This window comes from Pterocles gutturalis, unplaced genomic scaffold, assembly GCF_000699245.1.
Source record: "Pterocles gutturalis isolate BGI_N339 unplaced genomic scaffold, ASM69924v1 scaffold5787, whole genome shotgun sequence".
NCBI lineage: Eukaryota > Metazoa > Chordata > Aves > Pterocliformes > Pteroclidae > Pterocles > Pterocles gutturalis.
The window spans coordinates 13,359-32,440 of record NW_010107751.1 but is presented as its reverse complement, the minus strand read 5'-3'; the positions used below and the strand labels follow the sequence as shown (position 1 = coordinate 32,440).

Genomic DNA, 19,082 nt, shown 5'->3' with positions numbered 1-19,082 from the left:
CTGAGAATTTTTCAGAAGTTAATTCTTTAGTGTCTGTAGGTTAGTAAACACATTCCCATATGGCGTCTCTCTCTCTGAAATAATTATTTTACTGGTATTACATGTCATCATATTACCTTCTCACAATTTCACATGCAGGTCTTATGACATTCAAACTTTATAAATTATTGAGTTTTTAGGTTTTAACCTACCCGGAGTCTCCTGTGAAGATTCTTTATCTCTCTTTCCATGTCATGCTTTTGGTCCTGAAGTTTTTTAACTGTATCTGGAAAGAAAGTAAAATTATTTGTAAGATCTTAGTCAGGGATCTATTTACTTTAAAAAGAGTAACTGAAAGAACCTGCAAATGTTTTTTAAAAACTGACTCAGAGAAACATAACCAAAGTCACCTGGAGAAAAATAGTATGAGCAGAAATCATTTCAGATCAAGTGTTTTCCTTCTTCAAACGTAAGCTGCAGCTACACGAAGCCTTTTAACTCACAATTTAATCCCTGCCACAAAGCAGCTGACATAACACTCACAGCCATGCCTTCAATGGGGATAGAATTCTACTCACCTCCTCAAGAATCTTACATTCTTGTCTATCAAGCTACTATTTGAAGTTGACAGTTTGAAGTAGTCTTTGAACAAGACTATTTGAAGTATTTACAGCAAAGGGACAAAGAGTCTATGAGATCATGTTATGAAAGAGATGGTCCCTTAAATCTGTCAGCAGCTATACAAAAGGGTTCGCAGCTTGACCACCACCAACTCCTCATGCGGCGTCTGACAGACTAGCTACTGCAATTATTATTCATTTGTTACTTTATTCAATACACAAGGACAATGTGATTGATTACTCCATTCTTATAACTAAGCAACTAATGAAGAAGAACACAGCATAAATTTCTAATTAGTGTGACAATGATCTTTGGATTCTAGGATGACTTCATTTCTATAGCATCGTGTAGCTATTTCCAAACTGTAGAAATGATGGGCCAACTGACTGAATGCCTTTTTTTGTTCAGGTGCACTATTCCAAGACCTGCTAGAAACAAATATTTTTTCCTATATATAAACAATGCTCTTTCCACAACACGACTGAAGGTATCTAATAAATTTAGGCTGTTCAAAATACAAAACCTTGACAAAAATGTATGGAACTGCATAATAAATATTTGAATAGACAGAAGATGGGTATATATGATCATACAAAAAGTTTTGTGGATCTCATTTTCTAACATGAAAAAACTTTCCAATGCTTTTATTTGGGTATCAGGTCTCAGCAAAACCATTAAACAAGGGCTTATTCAAAGTTACTTGTTCTGCCAATACCTACCCGTGTCTTCCCAAGTAAGCCTATACCTTCAGTACTCCTGGTCTTTTGTCAAAGGGCTTTTAACAAGAAAAGTGAGGCTAGGCACACTAAATGCAAAATAGCAAGCACTTCAAAATGTTTATATCAGATAGAACAAAGACAGATTTAAGCTGATTTATGCTGATGTGTACATTAAGGAGCTCCAACTACGCTCATAAGAACACTTCAATTTTTCAGCCATGGAATCCCTTTTGGTTTCTTCATCAGAAGAAATTATTGAGTTTTACCTCAACTGTCCCAAGCACAGAGGCTTTTAATGCCATAGCTAATTTCTTTACAAAAATGATATAAACCTCAGATGGCCTGAAAACAGGATAACCTTTCAGGCTTGGAAAAACTGAAACACTAAAATCAGACAGATATTTCTATATTTATCTCCTCCTTACAAGACCGCATATTTTAAGATGCATCCAATTGACCTCTAAGCTTTGAAGATAAGCCTAACAGAGTATGCCACTCTAATCTCATGCTACCGTGATATTTAAGCAAAGCCCTTCAATTTTTAGCTTATCTCTGTATACACAACTTGTCTGAGCTAAAGTCAGGGCTGACATGCCAACTTTAGGTCAAAGTTATAAAAGTCACTCCTCCTCCCCACCCTTTTTTTCCTTTAAACACATCCTAAAAAACCCGCTGCAAATTAGATCACTTTCAACAGTGACAGCAACTCAACATCCCTAAAGAGCTTCCAGTAGCATCTTGAAACAAAACTTGATGGAAGACCATTTTCTCTTTAAAAGACAGTTCAAAGAAAATGTGTTTTTAAAAATAAAATTTGTTCTACTACTAAAAGAACCCTACAGTTCATCTAAAAATAACCACAAACCAGAAACTACAAATGCATCCAGAGTTAAAGCTTGTGTAATGCCATTGTTTTGAGCTTTTGTGAGATATGAAACACACCATTAAGTTTTAGTATATTTATGCTTTGAAGTAAAACACAATGGTCTGAATATTCTGCAGTTACTATAAACAATACAGAACATTTTGCAGCAGTTGTTGGAAAGAGTCTTCTCTCTCTCCCAATCAACCGAAGAGATAAAAAAACCCCACAAAACTGAAAAGAACTACCAAAATGCAACTGAATTTGAAATGTAGTGAGAAATTACGACTAAGACAAGTGGTTTCACCTCTTACGGCCTGAACTCCATTCCTTGCATTGTGTCACCAATTACAGCCTGAAAATTCAAGCAGTCAAAATAGTCACACAGGCAGCAATTCCCTGCACACCTGCCTTGCGGTACCCTTCCTTTCTGCATCCTCACAGCCTCCATGGTTCTTCTCTAACACAGACAAACCATTTCCACCTGTATGTGCCAGCTTCAGTATGGTCGGACAGGTACTTCTCTTCTACCATTATCCAGTCTCCTTTTAAGGAACATAGACAAGAAAGAGGACTGAGATTAAGAGGAAAGGTAACTATTGTTTAGGGGAAGTGGAGAACAAGGAGACCATTCTGATGAAGGATGACGATAATCAAAGCTGGCAAATCAGCAAGCTGCTTGTTTTACTGCAGGATTCAATTACGCCTACATATTACAAAACTATATTGATTCAAATCACAGTTTGACAAGTTCTTGCTTTATAAAAGGTAGATAAGCTATGGGAAATGCAGACTACAAATGGTAAAGGAAAACATTACGACCACAGCTAATAGCATCTGAGTTTTATAAGGCTGCCAGAGAAAAAGTATCACTGTATTCTGTATAATCACATCTACACAGAGTACTGCCAGCATTACAGTTAATTTAAGAATTACAACTTCCTTATATAAGGAAGAGGCGCTGGTTACAAATATATCAAAGCTCAGGCAATTTGCATATCAGTCTCGCTGAGATACAGAGAATTAAAAACCAATGCTGCCAGCTCCATAAAAGAACTATATATTCACTGAACATTAGATATATCAACCTTCTTGCTCACCTACCCTTGTCCAAAAAATTCACTGACTTATAGTTACAGGCTAAGAGAACTGATATGTTCAGCACATGGAACTTGTGCTAAGTGAACATGCAACCAGTATTTTCAGGCTTCAGAAGAAGCATCTGAAAACTGTTAAACTAACCTACAAATATCAATTTTCTGCGAATCAGGAGACAAAGTTATCAAAAAAATCTCCCTCCAAACTCTTATTAACTGCTTGGAAGATTAATAGGTTTCCTTTTTTCCCCTTAGTCATTGAAGATGACTAATGTGACAGCTTGGCTACCTGATCACTGAGAGTTTTATCACAGTCGGAAATGAAAACCAGAGGACCCACGCCATCTAGCGCAGCACCCGCTGCCTGCCAGCCTGCTCGGCCCTCCCCTCCCTACAGACTCCTCTTGACTGCAGCTTGTTTCAGCTCGGCACACTAGTGACGATATAAAACACGCAGGTTATTTTAATATTTCTTAGACTTTTCAGATACCATACAGAAGCACTATGCTTAAAACTCCTTGTCCCACCCGTAATGAGTTCAGCTGCCACTGACTACAGCTCCTGCCATGTCTGTATGGACACCAGGAACACCCTGGATGTTTTTAATCCATGCAGTCCTACTGTCCACATCAAAGAGATTCCAGTTTTTGCAAGCAGACATACTAACAGCTAAAATGTGACAGTTCAATATTCAGATTACTGTGAAAAACGTTTCATTATATGTTCATTGTGCTTCTTTTTGGTGTTTGGAAAGCCTACAATGAAGGGTGCCCCAAGTACCAGTGCTGGAGTATTTCACATTCCTACACTACTGTTCAGTGTTGATTAACCATTAAACCGAATTAATACTCAACACTGTCTTTTGTGAATTCTTTAAGTGATAATTCTCCATTACTTATCACTTGTCTTGCCATCACTTTCATTCACTCAGTAACTTTGCCATTAGGCAAATTCTCTCCTTAGAGGATGAGTTAGATTTCCTAAGATTTTAAAATCTAAATTAAAAGGTCACGAAAGAACCTGTTATGGTTCTCTATTACACTTGGTTATTTAGGCTGAAAACCCACCATTCTTCTAAATAGCCCTTTATAATACCTAAACCTGCACTAAATTCTCCACATTTTAAAGCACAGGCATTATACATTTGGCCAACAGAATACCTGAACTGACCAAAAGTGTGATCAGCATAAGATAACTCACCACTGCTTTTCTGTCACTTTAATAGAAATTATAAACATTCTTTTACATGCTGGAAGTACTATGCCCAAGTCACAGATTTTCTGAGACGCTGTTCTTTGCTGTCACTACTTAGAGGCTACCACCAAGAAACTCTGGTATAAGGTTTAATTATGAACCCATAATGAACAGCATTTTAAAGTGGCCAGAAAAAAATATTTTTTAAGTTTTTACTATTCTTTGGGTGTCATCCTTTCTTACCGCCACTAGATGCCACTATCCTTCCTGCCCACAACTAAAATACTAATTTCTTGCCTAAAGGATAACACCAGGCCATCAGCTAGTCCAGCTGAATTTTCCAAACTATTCCAAAAGTGATGAGTAACAAAGACTGTCTCATTTTTTTGCTAAAAATTTCTGCCCAGGCAGAGGTTCATCTGCCTGAATTTTTACCAGTTTAAGTGAAATATCTGACAGCTTTTGTAACGTATTTTGTAACCTCAAACCAGAAGTATCTAAAAATTAGCCTTGCAATCAGGTATTACTAAGCTAATACCTAAATGCTTATTTAACTGTGGTGCTGTTTCCTGTATGAATGTATTTCAGTTAAGGGACAAAACAATGCAAGCAGAAAAGTGTTCAACCTTTTTAAACCTTTCCTACAAAACAACTTCAGGAACAAAGTCAGAACTACTAATCACACGCTTGGGGCTCCTGCTCCCATGTAAATGTCCATCTTTGGTTTTGGAACAGAAAGAGCAAAAAAAATTCCAGAATAAAAACCTAAAGCAATTTTGTAAAGAGAAACTGTGATTGCCTTTCAAGGGCATAGTAGGGTTGCTTAGAGAAACCAACCTGACAACCACATGTCTGAAGACATTGAGCTTCAGTTGAATAAACAATTTAGCTTGCTTAAGACACTACTTTTTCTTGTTAGCAGACCAATTTAAAATCCTTTCTATGAATCTTTCCCTTGCTGTTAAAAGGGATGAGGCTTTGGGTTTTTTGCTATCTTGTTTAATCTTTGTATACCATGGAAGTATAGCAGTTGTTCGAATTCTCTAAGTAGCACTGTGCAAACACGGCTTGCCAGGGTACAGTTGCCCAAGTTTTTATTTAGATGGAGACTAATTGCAGAATTCCAGCCCCTGGTGAGAATGTCTGAGCAGGTCCGGGAGATCAGAGAGGGAACTAAGGCACAGAGAGCCAGACAAGTAGACAGTAAACATGAATTTCATTATAAGCCCCAACCATTTCTTGTATAGTGGCAAGACTCAATAGATAGTTTTATTCTACCTTGCTTTAAGTTTGTCAGATTAATTTTTAGGTTCAAAGATCAGTTTCATGATTTGAGCAGATCTACACAGAAAGAGATATAGAATACATCCATATTGCCACATCAGCTCCAACATTTGTAACTTTCAGGGCCTCCATTCCTTCACTTCTCCACTAAAAAAGCCTTTCTTCAGGTAGGAGAAATCATTAATTATACATTCTCAAGCTACCTGGTAACTCCTAATATTTGAGTACTTGAAAAATAAAGCATTCTTAAAAATAACCACACCACCAAAATGCAAAATCAATCATCCAGTCTCCAAACTGCACAAGGAGCACACTATTACTAAGTCTGTAATTACATGTTATTCTACTTTGAAAAACAACTTGAAAAAAGCATTATCAGATTTCATATTTATTCTCAATTCACAAGTTTTCATTCCCACACAAACACTAGCAGGACTGGAAAAGCAAAGCCAACTTGATTTTTTTCCCCTGGTGCACAAGGGTTCTGCAAAGCCCAGTCTGACTTGAATTCACACATATGAAAGACAAGTGAAAACACTGTCATTATTTCAGCTTTCTTCTTCACCTGCTCTTAAATTATTATTTCTCTAACAAAAGAAACTTGTAACACTTACTCTCCAAATCAGATATGATGAGATTGTCATGAAGCTTCACAGCACGATGCTGCTCTACTTCATCCTCCAACTCAAAGATAGTTTCTTTCATGTCACTTCTCTCCGTCTCCTTTTCATCTAGTTCTGTCCGAAGTTTTTCTAGAGTCACATTGAGATTCTCAATTTGTTTCTTGGCTTCTTCTTGGAATACTCTGTATTCATCTTCAACCTGAAAAAGAACATAACTTATCATAACTACATTCCTCGCACTTTATAATACGCTTTTAGTTTCGTATCTACCATGCTTACAATATATTTCTGCAACCACAAAAAAGTATGGGACAAGAAGTGCAAGCCTTTAAAAATGTATTGTTCTAGTGCAACTATTTTCCTGAGCCAGAGCTAAACTTTTTTATTCCCAAGCTGAGTACATGAGCACCCCCCAGCTACTCTAATAGCAGTACCCTGTACTCAAGTGAAGCAACAATACCATAGTATCAAGGCTGTGATTTCATGAGCAGCTGATCCCATTTAACATGTAGATGCTATGGAAAAGGGAGGGGGTGGAAACTCTTTACCCTTTCCTTCCCTCTGAAAAAAAGCACCTGCTCTCTTCTATGTATCAATTTGAGTGCTTACCAGACCTGTGAGCTTATTTATATCCTTAACCAAGTAGCAGGACTCACATTTGCGTGTGAGATGTGTTAGTGAGTTGAAGTAGTTCCCAGAGGAGTCTTACAAGCTGTTGAACTGAATTTAAAAAAAACACAGCAAAAGGAAAAGGTAGTAGACTTCTCCCTTTCAGGGACTATTTTAATCTGACTCATGAAACTGCAAGATAAGTGGCAAGCTGGGATCAGAGGCACAGTAACATTAACCCAACAGCAAAAATAGGGTGTCAGAAAAACAAGAGAAATTGGGTAATGGCTTAGGGTGCGTCAATACAGTCAGGCACCAATTTTAATCCACAAAATACCCTGCTTTTAACCACCTGCTTCAGTATTTTTTATTTTAATAGCACTACCCAACTTTAATAATTAAAATAATATATTTAATTTTTTTTTCCTCACAAATTAAGGTTAATTCTAACTGTCTGGTGATCATGACTAATATGTTGACTTGCAACTAATACATAGTTCAGACACTAAATTTGGCATACATTCTCTCATGAGAAAGATATACCTTTAAAGGCACACAAAGTTACTACATAAATTTTATTTATTTTTCTTTATTCTCATACTAAATGATAGTAAACACTTCTACTAGGCATATTTGGTAGATAAAATAGTTGTATTTGAGTCAAAATAGGTGTGCTAGAACCAGAAATATACATTTAGATCCAAAACCCAATCAACACACAAGCTGCTCCTGGATGGATCATTAGTAAAAAAAAACTATGTGTACTTGCCATATTTAATAATAATTGTTTAAAAGCTTATAAACATTTAGGTTTTTTATTTAAGACTAAAATATGTATTCAGTAAATTACATTTGGTAAAATCTCTATCTACCTCAAAATTAGTCACTTCTTGATTGGAGAAAGAAGATACTTCTCTGCTTTCTTTATCATTAGTTTATTTAAAGTTAACTGAATGAACTTGAATAAGCTGAAACTTGAAAATATTCTCTTGACACCTGTGAAAGGTCGCATCAACAGCTGGGTTATCACTTCCACCTTTGACTCCCAGTACTTTTTCAGTGACATTCCTCTTCCACTAGTTTGGCACTAACTCCTTGCAGAAGGCACGCAATTTAAGCACAAAATTCATACCGTATCTTAAGTACCATTTAAGTTTGGCCCTTAAAATAAGTTGGAGTTTAAACACCAGTATTTTAAAAAGTAACACAACAGTTACCCTGTGGCTGAACGTATCCACATAATTTTTAAAAATACCTCCATCACTTTCAAAACAAAGGTTAAGAGAAAGTAATCAGATGGCAGTGGCATTATTAACCTCATAATTAATCCTTTACTTCTAAAAGAACTACAGTGATCAACAGTAAGTCACGGTGTATATGGGATGTTAAAATACAAGTTTGTTTTAAACACTACCTTAGCAATGGCATCTTGCAATCGATTGGCATCATTGCGAGTGTGTGCCAGCTCTTCTTGCAGACTACTGGCCAGTGTCTCTGCTTTTTCTTTATCCAGCCTGACACTCTCCAGCAAGTCTTGTATATCTGATTTATCTCCAGAGTTGTGTATGGAATACAACTCAGCCACCTTCTGCTTTTCATGTTCTAACTGAGCTTTCAGCCTGTTCATCTCAATCTGGTCACTGGCTACTGTGGCTTTGTACTCCTCTAAGGTAGATGCTATCGCTGTTTTGCTTTTCTGCTCTGACTCAATAATCCGTTCCATGTGATGATTTCGTTCTTTTAATGCCCCTATCATTTCTTGGGCCTCCTTGTTGTCTTGTTCTGCCATCTTCAAAGTGTTGCTCAAGTGCTGCTGAACACCTAGCAGCTGCTCTCGCTCAAACCGAGCGTTCTCTGCAAGGTCCATGTAACGTTGCTCTAGCTCCATGTAGCGACCGCTTTTCATATCTTCATCAATTACATATGAAATATGGTGTTCATCTAAAAGGGACCGAAAATACTCAATCTGTCGGCTGAAGTGTTCTAACTTGTCACTTTGCTGGCACAAAGATTCCATAAGGATTACTTTTTCTTCTCCAAGTCTTTCATTCTCACTGTTTAGCTCTTGTGTTATTTGTTGCAAATCTGCAAGCTCTTGAAGCGTGGCTTGGAGCTCTTCAGCTGTGCTGTGTTGATTCTCTTCCATCTGATGTATCCGTTCTGTCAGACAAGCTACAGACACTTCACTCGCATTGCCACTGCTTCCCTTCCTAGATCTTTCTATACTTGGTACACCTTCAGACTCCGAAGATGATGGAGCATCTAAGGCATCATCACTTGATGTCAGTGGCTGATAAACTTCACTGCACTCACTGTCTAAATTATCCATAGAATTACTATGTTGATTGTCCATCAAAGTGTTTTCATCCTGACTTAACAAGTCTTCCATTGATCCAGGGGCAGAACCTTCCACTGAAGAAGTCAGAGTACCACCACCATCACTGTGGTTGCCAGCTGTAATCTCTGGACTCAGAGACTGATAGCCAAAGAGTTTTTCAGAGTTGTCCAGCCTTTGCTCCAGAGAAAAGCCTAATGCATTTAGTCTGTCTTTTAACATGCGATTCTCGTTCTTCAGCTGGTTGAGCTCTTCTCGGATGGCAGTGTTTTGTTCCTGTAACTGTAGCAACGTAGACTCTACATCTGTTGGCTGATGGACAACAATGGCCTCTTTTTCTTCAGATTTTTCATCACCTTCGAGTTGATCTTCATTGAGTCCCAGCTGAGCACGCATATCCCTTAGTTCATTCCGCAGATGCAAGATTTCCACGTCTTTAGTTTTTGCTAATGTCAAAAGATCGTTCACCTTTGCTTCCAATGCAGCTTTGTCACTGATTTGATTGTCTGATTTGGACTTGCTCATGCGAATATCTGATTCTGGATTGGTGCGACTACGGGAACGTTTTGCCAGTACCGTATCATTGGTCCCCTGTCCGCTCAAAGGCAGCTTTTTGCTCTGGCTTAAACGAGAACGATCACGTATTCTTTCTCTAGAAGAGCTTGACTCTTTATTTCCAGATGAAGCGCTACGCTTAGTTGTGGAACTTGTACCTATATTTTTTTTTTGAAAGTTAGGAACATTCATTTAAAATACAGTATCTGTAATATAAGACTGCACATTTTGTATCAACAATACAGCGGTTGATTTTCTGAATCACACTGGTAAACACATTTCATAAAACATACTGAAGAGTAAACAACCTTTATCATGAACCAGTGCAGTTATATTTTGATTCATACATGCTTTACCAATTGCTATGCTTTACCAATATTTTGAAAATTAGTTAGATCTTAAAGTTTAACATTTGCAAGTTTCTTTTTTTTCCTGTCTTTAACAGCTTTGGATAAATTGTACCAGAACTGCAGCAGTGCTATTCCTACAAGGCCAAATTTGGCTCTCTGTTCAGCAGATCTGAATGCAAGCTTTTAAGTGATGAATTGCATAGCATGATTCCCCAAAATGAAAGTTAAGGGGTTTTTTTGTATTTTCACCTCATTTCATAAATACGAGGATAGATGATTACTACCTCATTTCCAGATGCCTTACAGCTTTGCAAGCATTACTGAATCCAAACATAGCAAGGGAAGGCAAGACATATTTCCATCCATATTGATGACACTAAATAATTTTACTTTTCTGAACAGTGTCTGAAAGCTCTTTATTTTTATAAAGCAATATAAAATATCCAAAATATTGACTGCAACAAATGATAATATCTTAAAGATTTAGGGCTTCTGGCGTGGATTTTAGACAAATCTGTGATTCTCTAGATTAATTGTATTATCTAGTTTTATATACTAGTTACATAACCAGTACTGAAAAAAATAAAAGGATCACCCTCCAAAAAGGCAACTAAAATATTTAAAAAAAAAATAAATAACCCAGGAAAAAAAGCACAGGAGGTGTTTGATTTGACCATGGCCTTACTGACGACTTCATTAGGCAGCCTGGATCCTCAATACAGAATAGCAAAATAAAAAGCCACCCAACTACCATCTTTAAGGATCAATATATCCATTTACCTGCAATAGTTTTGGGTTTATTTTCCAGAATGTTCATGGTTGTCCCTGAAGCTGAAGATGCTGTTGATACACAAGTGCTCTTCTTTGCCTTGACACCATTGGTCATTGTCACTCCACCGCCACCAGCCATCCCCGCTAAGAGGTCATCATTACTCTTAGTCTGAAAGAAAGTGAAGAAGCAGCTTTAAGACAGTTGGCTGAGAAGTCTGCATACCCAACATTTCTTCTGTTAAAGATTCCATCAGTTTAAAAAGTATATATTTGACTAGTCATGTGTCTATGCAGGAATGTTGAAAAGTCTAAATACGCTGCACTGTGCAGAGTTGGTAAGTTGAAACTGAACTTCAATTCCTTACATATGATTGACCATAGAAACCAAGCCTTCTCTCTCCCAGACAAAATGATTAATGTTTCCACACCAAGGAGAGAAAAAAAAAAAAAAAAAAAAAGCACAGTAACACAACACAGTGTAATGCTTCTCAACTTTGTCTGGAAGTTTGCTTAAGCATGAAAACGAAGACAATACTTAGATAATTAAATCAGCAAAAACTAGGAAGTTAGTATAATGTCCTTCAACCGAATACAATCAAGTGCTTTCTGGTGGATAAGTTCGCAACAAAAACATCTAACCAAGCAACAACAAAAATCAATCCAACATTAATAAAATACCCTTTCTAGCTCAAAATACTAAGCCACAAATCACTAGAGACTAGGACTCTATTCAGAGGAAGGGAAAAAGCCACTCTCACCATATATCCTTGCCTTATTTTCATGCTCTTTACTAGGCACTCTCAGAGACAGGATATTTGTTTGGTGGACTTTTTGTCTGACCTTGTATGATCATCCCTGAAGCTACTGTTAGCCACAAAAGCTGCCTGGAACGTGACAAGGCAGTAAGCATAGGAGTCTTGAGAACTAGATTCCCAAATAGAGAATACAGCTTTAAGAATAAAGCAAACTCCAGCAATACTAAGTTCTTCAGTATTAATTGGTGGACTTTACAACTCTTTAAAAAGCAATTTTTCAAATGGAGAAACAACCAAAATATGCTACACATTCTTCCCATTATAAGGACAAGAAAAATCAAAAGAAAACAGCTGTGTTAGCAACATTCCTTAAGTAACTGTATTATTCAGCTGGATAACACATTTGAAGTCTTAACCAGCACCCCAGCTAAAATGTAGTGCTTAGGACTTAACTCTCAAATTCTGCAGGTTTATAACTTCTAGCTTCCATACACATTTATATTAAAACCCATATGCCAGATATTAGGATTCTATATATTAAGAATGAAGGTACATTTGCTTAATTACAAAAAAGTTGCATTTCACTCAATTCTATACAGTTTCTTTCTGCAAGTGCAAATTTCAGAACAGTTAGGAACACTGATCACAAAAAAGGGCATGGATGGAATTCGTGCCATTTACGAAGAAGAGCAGCTGCAAAACCAGAGCAAGCTTGGGAAGAGAACATATTTGTTCTCCATGCAATTGTTAGAAATAAAGGTAATTTACAGACAGAACAGGTATTTGTAAGGTTAAAATCCTCTAGGACAAGAATGTTTTTACTGAATCATGTAGGAAATGGTGTAGCCTTCTAAAAAGGTTTATAAAAGGCTGGAAGAAAACACATTACAGAAGGTCTATTTGATGTGCATCTAAGCTGTCTTTCCTGGGATGAAAAAGGCTCTGTTGTTCTATCCCGCTCTTCTCCATGCACTCACTGTGCGGTGTAAACTGAAGCCTTTTCAAAGGAGCCTCCTCTCCCAGGAGCCAGATCAGTTCCTTGATCTGCTATGCCATGCAGCTGTGCAAACCAGCAGATGCAATGGAAGTACCAACAGGAAAATAAAAATGTTGGAGGTCTACAAAACTGAGAAAGCCCGCACTGCTTGTGCTGGGGGAAGAGCTGAGCACGAACTACTACTGTATGGCAATCCTCCGTTAACCTGTGATCTAATCAAGTTTCATATCTAATCTAAACTAATTTTGTGGGCATGGGGGTACAGGGGAAGGGAAACAACCTTGTGATGCAACTATCACCTAAACCAAGGTATTACCAAAAGGCACAGAACAGTGATTTTCTATTTTGCTCCTGAATCTGCCAATCATGGCAAACACACTAGTTCAAACGGACTATTAGCTGTCAGCATTTTTACACTGTGGAAAGAGGGGGGAAATTAGATTAAGCTTTTAGACACTTATAGTACAAGTACATGTTATCAAGCCAAATAGGTCAAGACATGACTAAGCTTGAAGAAAAAAAAAAGCTAAGTAAAATACACACTTTGTGACATTAGTCATCTCCAGTCCTTGCTGAACAAAGGAACTACAGACAGCCATTTCTAGTCTAGGTTGGAAGGCGCTGCCTCCTCTGCAGCCAATTAGTAAACAGTTTCTAAAAACTGTAACACTATACTCTTGGCAAAGAAAACTATTCAGTAAAGCTTTGGAAAAATTACAAACCAGCAGCTCTCTTTTCTTAATGCTCCATAATGGCAACCATTCTTGACTTTAAAAATCAAAGTATTTTTGTAGCGTATATTTTTAATGGAAGCAAAATCAATGTCATATGTTTATTAAACAGCTTTTTACTCAAGGAAGAACAGTTTCTCCCATTTACTGAAAACAGTGCAATCCTGCTTAGCATTAAAACCCCATATTAACATACAAAAAATTAGAAAAATATAATCAGAAATGCTCATCCAGACCTGTTTTGATTTTCTATATAAAAAAACACTTTATAATTATACAACTTATATTCTGTTTCCTCCCACATCGTTATTTCAGTGCAATGAAACTTGAATGATCACCTCCATGATTAATTTCATTTCTGAACATGTATATCCTATTTACTGCAACACATTCAAATCCCTTTTTATATATATAAAATCTAATTATTCCTGCCTGGGATTTTCTTTGATGCTTGCTGTTGCTGCATTTGAGTACTTCAAACCTCAAACTTCACAACAATCTGTAATTAAGTTATTGCATTCTGCCAACAGAATACTGAAGCCTAGACATATGAATACTGAAAATACATTCTAGCTTTTAATATTCAAATGTTGGTGTCCAAGTCCTGGCTTTTCAGGGACACTGCATTTTGCAACTCATTTGTATGAAGTACAGCTGCCCTCTAATTACAGTTGTGAGTGTTTGCATGATCACAAGGTCATTAGCTAAAGTAGTAAAAAAAATAATGATCTTAAAAATAAGAATAGACTGTTACGTGCAGAGTATCTTTTGACAGATGAAAAACTAGAAGTGGCTGACAGTTAACCTTCTGCTGTAACAACATGTATGGGGTGGTGTGGGGTGCTGAACATCTAGAAGAGTCCCGGGCAAAGTGTGAGACAAAAACCTATGGCAAGGTAACCCAACAAAAAGGCATTCTGAAGCACACAGACAGCCCAACCTCCGAACAGTGTTCAGCTATACAGAAGGGCGGGTCTCACAGTTTCTTCCTGTGCTCATTGTCCACACACTTTGAAAACTCCACAAAAAAGGACAAATCTATGGAACAATGCATGGTGAAAGCCCACCCAATGCTGGACACCAGCCTATGGTTACATCATAAAGGGGGTAGGAAATAAAAACCAGACTATAACTACAAAGTACTATGAAATTGATAATACCCACACACACACCAATTCATCACATCTAAGAGAAGATCCTACAACCACTATGAGGAAAACAATGTGCCAAATGCTTCATCAACAAGATCAAATAAAAAACTACACAAAAAAATTGTAAATATAATACAGCTTGTTATCAATACTTCTTTCAAGCCAGTAATTACAGATGTGATTTGCCAGTAAGTCACAAAAATACAACTAACTTTGTTGTATAAGTATAGAACACTCGGAGAGGACAAGAATCACCATTAATATTAAGTCACATAGTTGGCACAATAGCGGCTTAACAAGTAAAAGACATGCAACTGTATGAGTAAGCCTGGCTGTAACATAAAGCTGAGATAAGTCTTAGTAATTAAGAGAAAATTTTCATTGTGCCTCAAATATGCAATTGTCATAAATTCTAATCCTACACCCAAATATAGCCAGAAGTGTTACTAATATAAGTAAAATTGTGAAAGCATACTGGGTCAAATTTCTTCAATGTTAAATCACCCTCCTTCTTTATCTCACTAAGGGGTATGACACAAGAAACCTGATAAGTACACTACAAAGGACTTTTGTTTCCATAGTCCTTGAAAGGTTTCTAGAAATACAAAGTAAGTAGTGTCAACAAGCATCAAAAGATTAAGGTTAAGAAAACTGCAAGATACGTTGGGTGCCAGACGAAAGGGGGAGCACCAGGAGAAATCTAGCTGAAACCTGGCTTGCAAGTTCATCAGCAAAAGTATTAACCCTTCTTCCATAAAAGAAAAGCTACTAGAAAAGGGAGAGAGGGAACACACCTTTTGGCTTCAGTAATCCCGCACAGCTATTGCAAAGAGACCGCAAGCCTTACCACTTCTTTAATTTTAAGTCTTTATTTGCCAGTTATTTAAAGGGCCTATGTGGCTTCCTGTAGGTGACAAGTGTTTCAGGTCTCAGATGCAGACACCAGCCCTTTTCCTTGTTCTCTCCGTTTTTTCCAGGGGAGCAGCAGCATTGCCATAGCTCTGCACACTGGGCTGCAGAAAGGCAAAAGGAGGTGGATCCAGCCATGTTTCCATGCCAGGAGAGGAAGGCAGACCAGGCAGGCTCCCGTCCAACCCCAGATGCATTCGCTCCCAGGTGAAAATTTCACACCAGCATATCTCAATGTCTTATTTTTCTTGGTTGTTGAAAACTACATGCTCCTAAATCTACTGCTCTGTTTTGCTAGTATAAGAAAAAACCTCTACCTTTGAACTTGTCCTAGGAGCAAGAATCAACTTGTGAAAATTCAGCTTATGCAGTACTTCACACAAAGCAAAGGCCAAAACAGCTAGAAGAATGCAGCTGCACTGACCTCACACGGATCACTGATATCAAAAAGTTTCTCATGTCAGATACCTCATTAGTTCTTTTTTCAGAATTCATAAATAGCTCTTATCAAATCCCATTAGTCACTGACACGCCATCCAAGCATAACACAACACTACTAATAACAGTCATCAGAATGCAACTTCCACTCTGCTCTTTTTGCAGAATAGCCAAGTTCTGCAAAGTACATTGCTTTCCATCACATCACACATCGCAATATGAAAAATACAGCACGAATGCTATATAAAGTCCTATTACCCTCACCAGTGCTGTGTAACAATCCAAATTCCCTTCAGTTACCCATATAACCTCTATTCTAAGCTGCATTAAAGACACGCCTTAAAATTCTACTCTTCTTAAAGCTTTACTATAAAAAAATATAAATAATAAGAACATTCTACTGGTTATTACCTTCAGAAGAGATGCTGATGTCCCGGTTTTGGAGAGTTTTGTTACTGCAGACACAGAGGAGCCGTTTTCTGGTTTGGCTTTTTCAGTTGTTTGAGTTTTATTTACTCCAGGCACTTTGGGCACTGAGCCAATACTCCTGCTTGCTTTCTTCATTCTGGGCTGTCTGTTTATGATGCATTTACAAACAAATCTACATGCAGAAAGAAAGAAATTTTAAATATAAAATACAAAGGAAAAGCAAAGTCTTTTTTTGTAATGCTTTATTTAAAACCAGAGTCCAGAATAGCAGTAAAGACCACAAACAGGAGCCAAACAAAATACATGTGACTGACCAATGCCTTTTTCTTTAAAAAGGACTTTTTACCAAGAACTAAGCACTTTCTACATCTCCACTCCAATTTTTTCTTTTTTTTTGCAGTTCTCCTTCCACAAACGGCACTGAACCGAGGATATTTTATAAGTGACCCATGCTGCTGAGTTCACTTGCTAGCTAGCAAAAGAAAGGCTTATTATGGCAGCGATGTTCTTTATTTCTGACTGTGGGAAGGAAAATACCGTGGGAGTATTCAAGCAACAGCCTGACTACCAACACCACTGGATCTGAGAAAAGATTACCACCAGCTTGGTAACTAAAGTATTGAGAGAGTAACAGCAGCTGCAGACAAAAAAGTATTTTACAAAAATCACAAGAAGTTGAAAAATTCAGATTCCCTGAAACCAGTTATTATTAAAAATCATGTTAATAAACACATGTGATTTTACTAAATTTAATACTAGTTATACGATTATGAGGATTATCTCCAAGAAGAAACCAGAAGTAACCCACTGTGTTCCACAGTCCGCAATCAGGACACTTCAGCATCTTTACCTTGCCTTGAAGTTTTCTCAAACAGCAGACGACTGTCAATGCCATCATTCCAACCATGAGCAAACAAACAAAACCCCAGAAAACGAAGCTGACTTTACTCAAACCAGGAGCAGCTGCAGCAGACCCGAACACAGCAGTTATCACAAGAACTGATAATTCTGGAAGACAACCTAAGGAATGGTAGACTGGCTAACTACCATAACTTGAAGCACAGACTACCAGAAGGACTAATCACATCAGGACATTCTACCCTCTTGCAAAAGTGGGATAGTTGGCAACTGTTTTCTTATCTCCTCTGAGTCAGAAGACATAGGATGGAAGATTAAGAAGAAGCCTCCACTCCCCCTTCCATCTTACAGATTCTGGGTGGAAGTAAGTGATCAGGTTTATCTGAACCCAATATCCTATGGCTGATTACAAACATGAAACACATGTAGCTGTTTCCATCTCTTAAAAAGAGAAGCATTTCAAAGGCACAAAAAGCAGACTGACACTTGAGTGCATAAGATGTGCTACACAAAAACAGTGATCAGGAGTACTAATTAATTTCAGCTAATGAAATTAACACATTACACTAACACACACTCCTTCCTCCCCATCAGCACCTCAGCCACACCTAAGTATATTTCAAGTCTGACTTTTATCAAAGTCTGTAAAACCCCAGGAGTTTTGCATCCTCAGACCCTTAAGTGCTGTTAACAGAAGCAACAGGAAGTTTCATTGTGAGACACTGAAAATATTTGTTTATAGCTTCCAGATTCCCTTTAGCTCTGAAAGCTGGCATGAACAGACACAGAAAACTTTGTTTGCTATTGCAGTTTCATCATCAGAATGTAAAAAATGCACCAGTCCTGCCATATGGCTACCAGTAATCAGAACGCCTTCACATAAGATTAAGTAACTGAGACATAATTTGAAAATAGACACTCCTAAGAAAACCAAAACCCAAACCAAAAAAGCCCCATGAAGGTAATATGTTTGCTATACACACATAATTTTAAGTGGTACAACTGCCTACTAGATTCCAGAAGCAGATGCTAATATTTACAAGTAGGACCAAGTCACCACACTTACGTTTCTTGCCTTTTTCATATTTATGAGTTGAACACTTGCTTGTGCTTTTGATCTTATTCAACTGAAAACTAAAACTGAAAAGACCAAAGAGGATGGGCTTGTTTAGTAAAACCAGCATCATTACTACTGAATGATATTTTGATGTTCTGCAGACTATATAAAAAGAGTTGCCCATAGCATGCCTGAGACATAATCAAACAAATTTTCAGTGCACAGCTTGTTGTGAAGCTGACTGCATTTAAAAAAACCCTCTGTACTCTTGCAACAAATTCATAAATCAGAACCAGAGCTTTTTGACAGCTCATAGAGCTGGAAAATCAGTGCTATAATGAAGGTCAGGGCACCGGCAATGATATGACTGTCATATATATGGGCAGAGCTCAACAACCTTGCCTGGCAATCTAGATAAAGCAGTAGCTCCAGCTGGTGTGCAGATGTCCAGCAATGACCATTTGCAATACACATTTATCAAATCTACACAGCATATTCATCAAGTCTGACACATCTTACAACATGCCAGATACATACTGCACACATGATCTTTGCATGCACAGTAAAAGATCAATATATTGGGGATCCACTTATTATAGCAAGTAATATAGTAACACAACCCACTGGATGTATAATCTCAAAAAGAAATACAGGCTAACACTAGCTTTTACAGTACAAACCATTTATACTCTTGCCAGTATATCACAGAGATCATCAGTGAAAAAGACTGTGTGAAGTCAAATGTTTCTGATCCATAA

General features: G+C 37.5%; 1 protein-coding gene across 3 annotated transcripts in view; it reads right to left on the bottom strand.

Moving 5' to 3' along the window:
• Positions 1 to 16,574, bottom strand: part of SPECC1L (sperm antigen with calponin homology and coiled-coil domains 1-like) — a 46,291-nt gene extending 29,717 nt beyond the window's left edge. The window contains exons 1-6 of one of the 3 annotated variants that reach the window (XM_010088211.1): positions 16,392 to 16,544; positions 11,009 to 11,162; positions 9,680 to 10,036; positions 8,403 to 9,628; positions 6,371 to 6,578; positions 192 to 265 (exon numbers count right to left, since the gene is read on the bottom strand). In XM_010088211.1, coding sequence (XP_010086513.1) covers positions 192 to 265; positions 6,371 to 6,578; positions 8,403 to 9,628; positions 9,680 to 10,036; positions 11,009 to 11,162; positions 16,392 to 16,544 — 2,172 coding nt within the window. Of the gene's footprint in view, positions 1 to 191; positions 266 to 6,370; positions 6,579 to 8,402; positions 10,037 to 11,008; positions 11,169 to 16,391 lie in introns of all 3 variants that reach the window. The other 2 variants (XM_010088213.1, XM_010088212.1) reach the window with 2 other exon arrangements.
• Between the last annotated feature and the right edge of the window lie 2,508 nt (positions 16,575 to 19,082).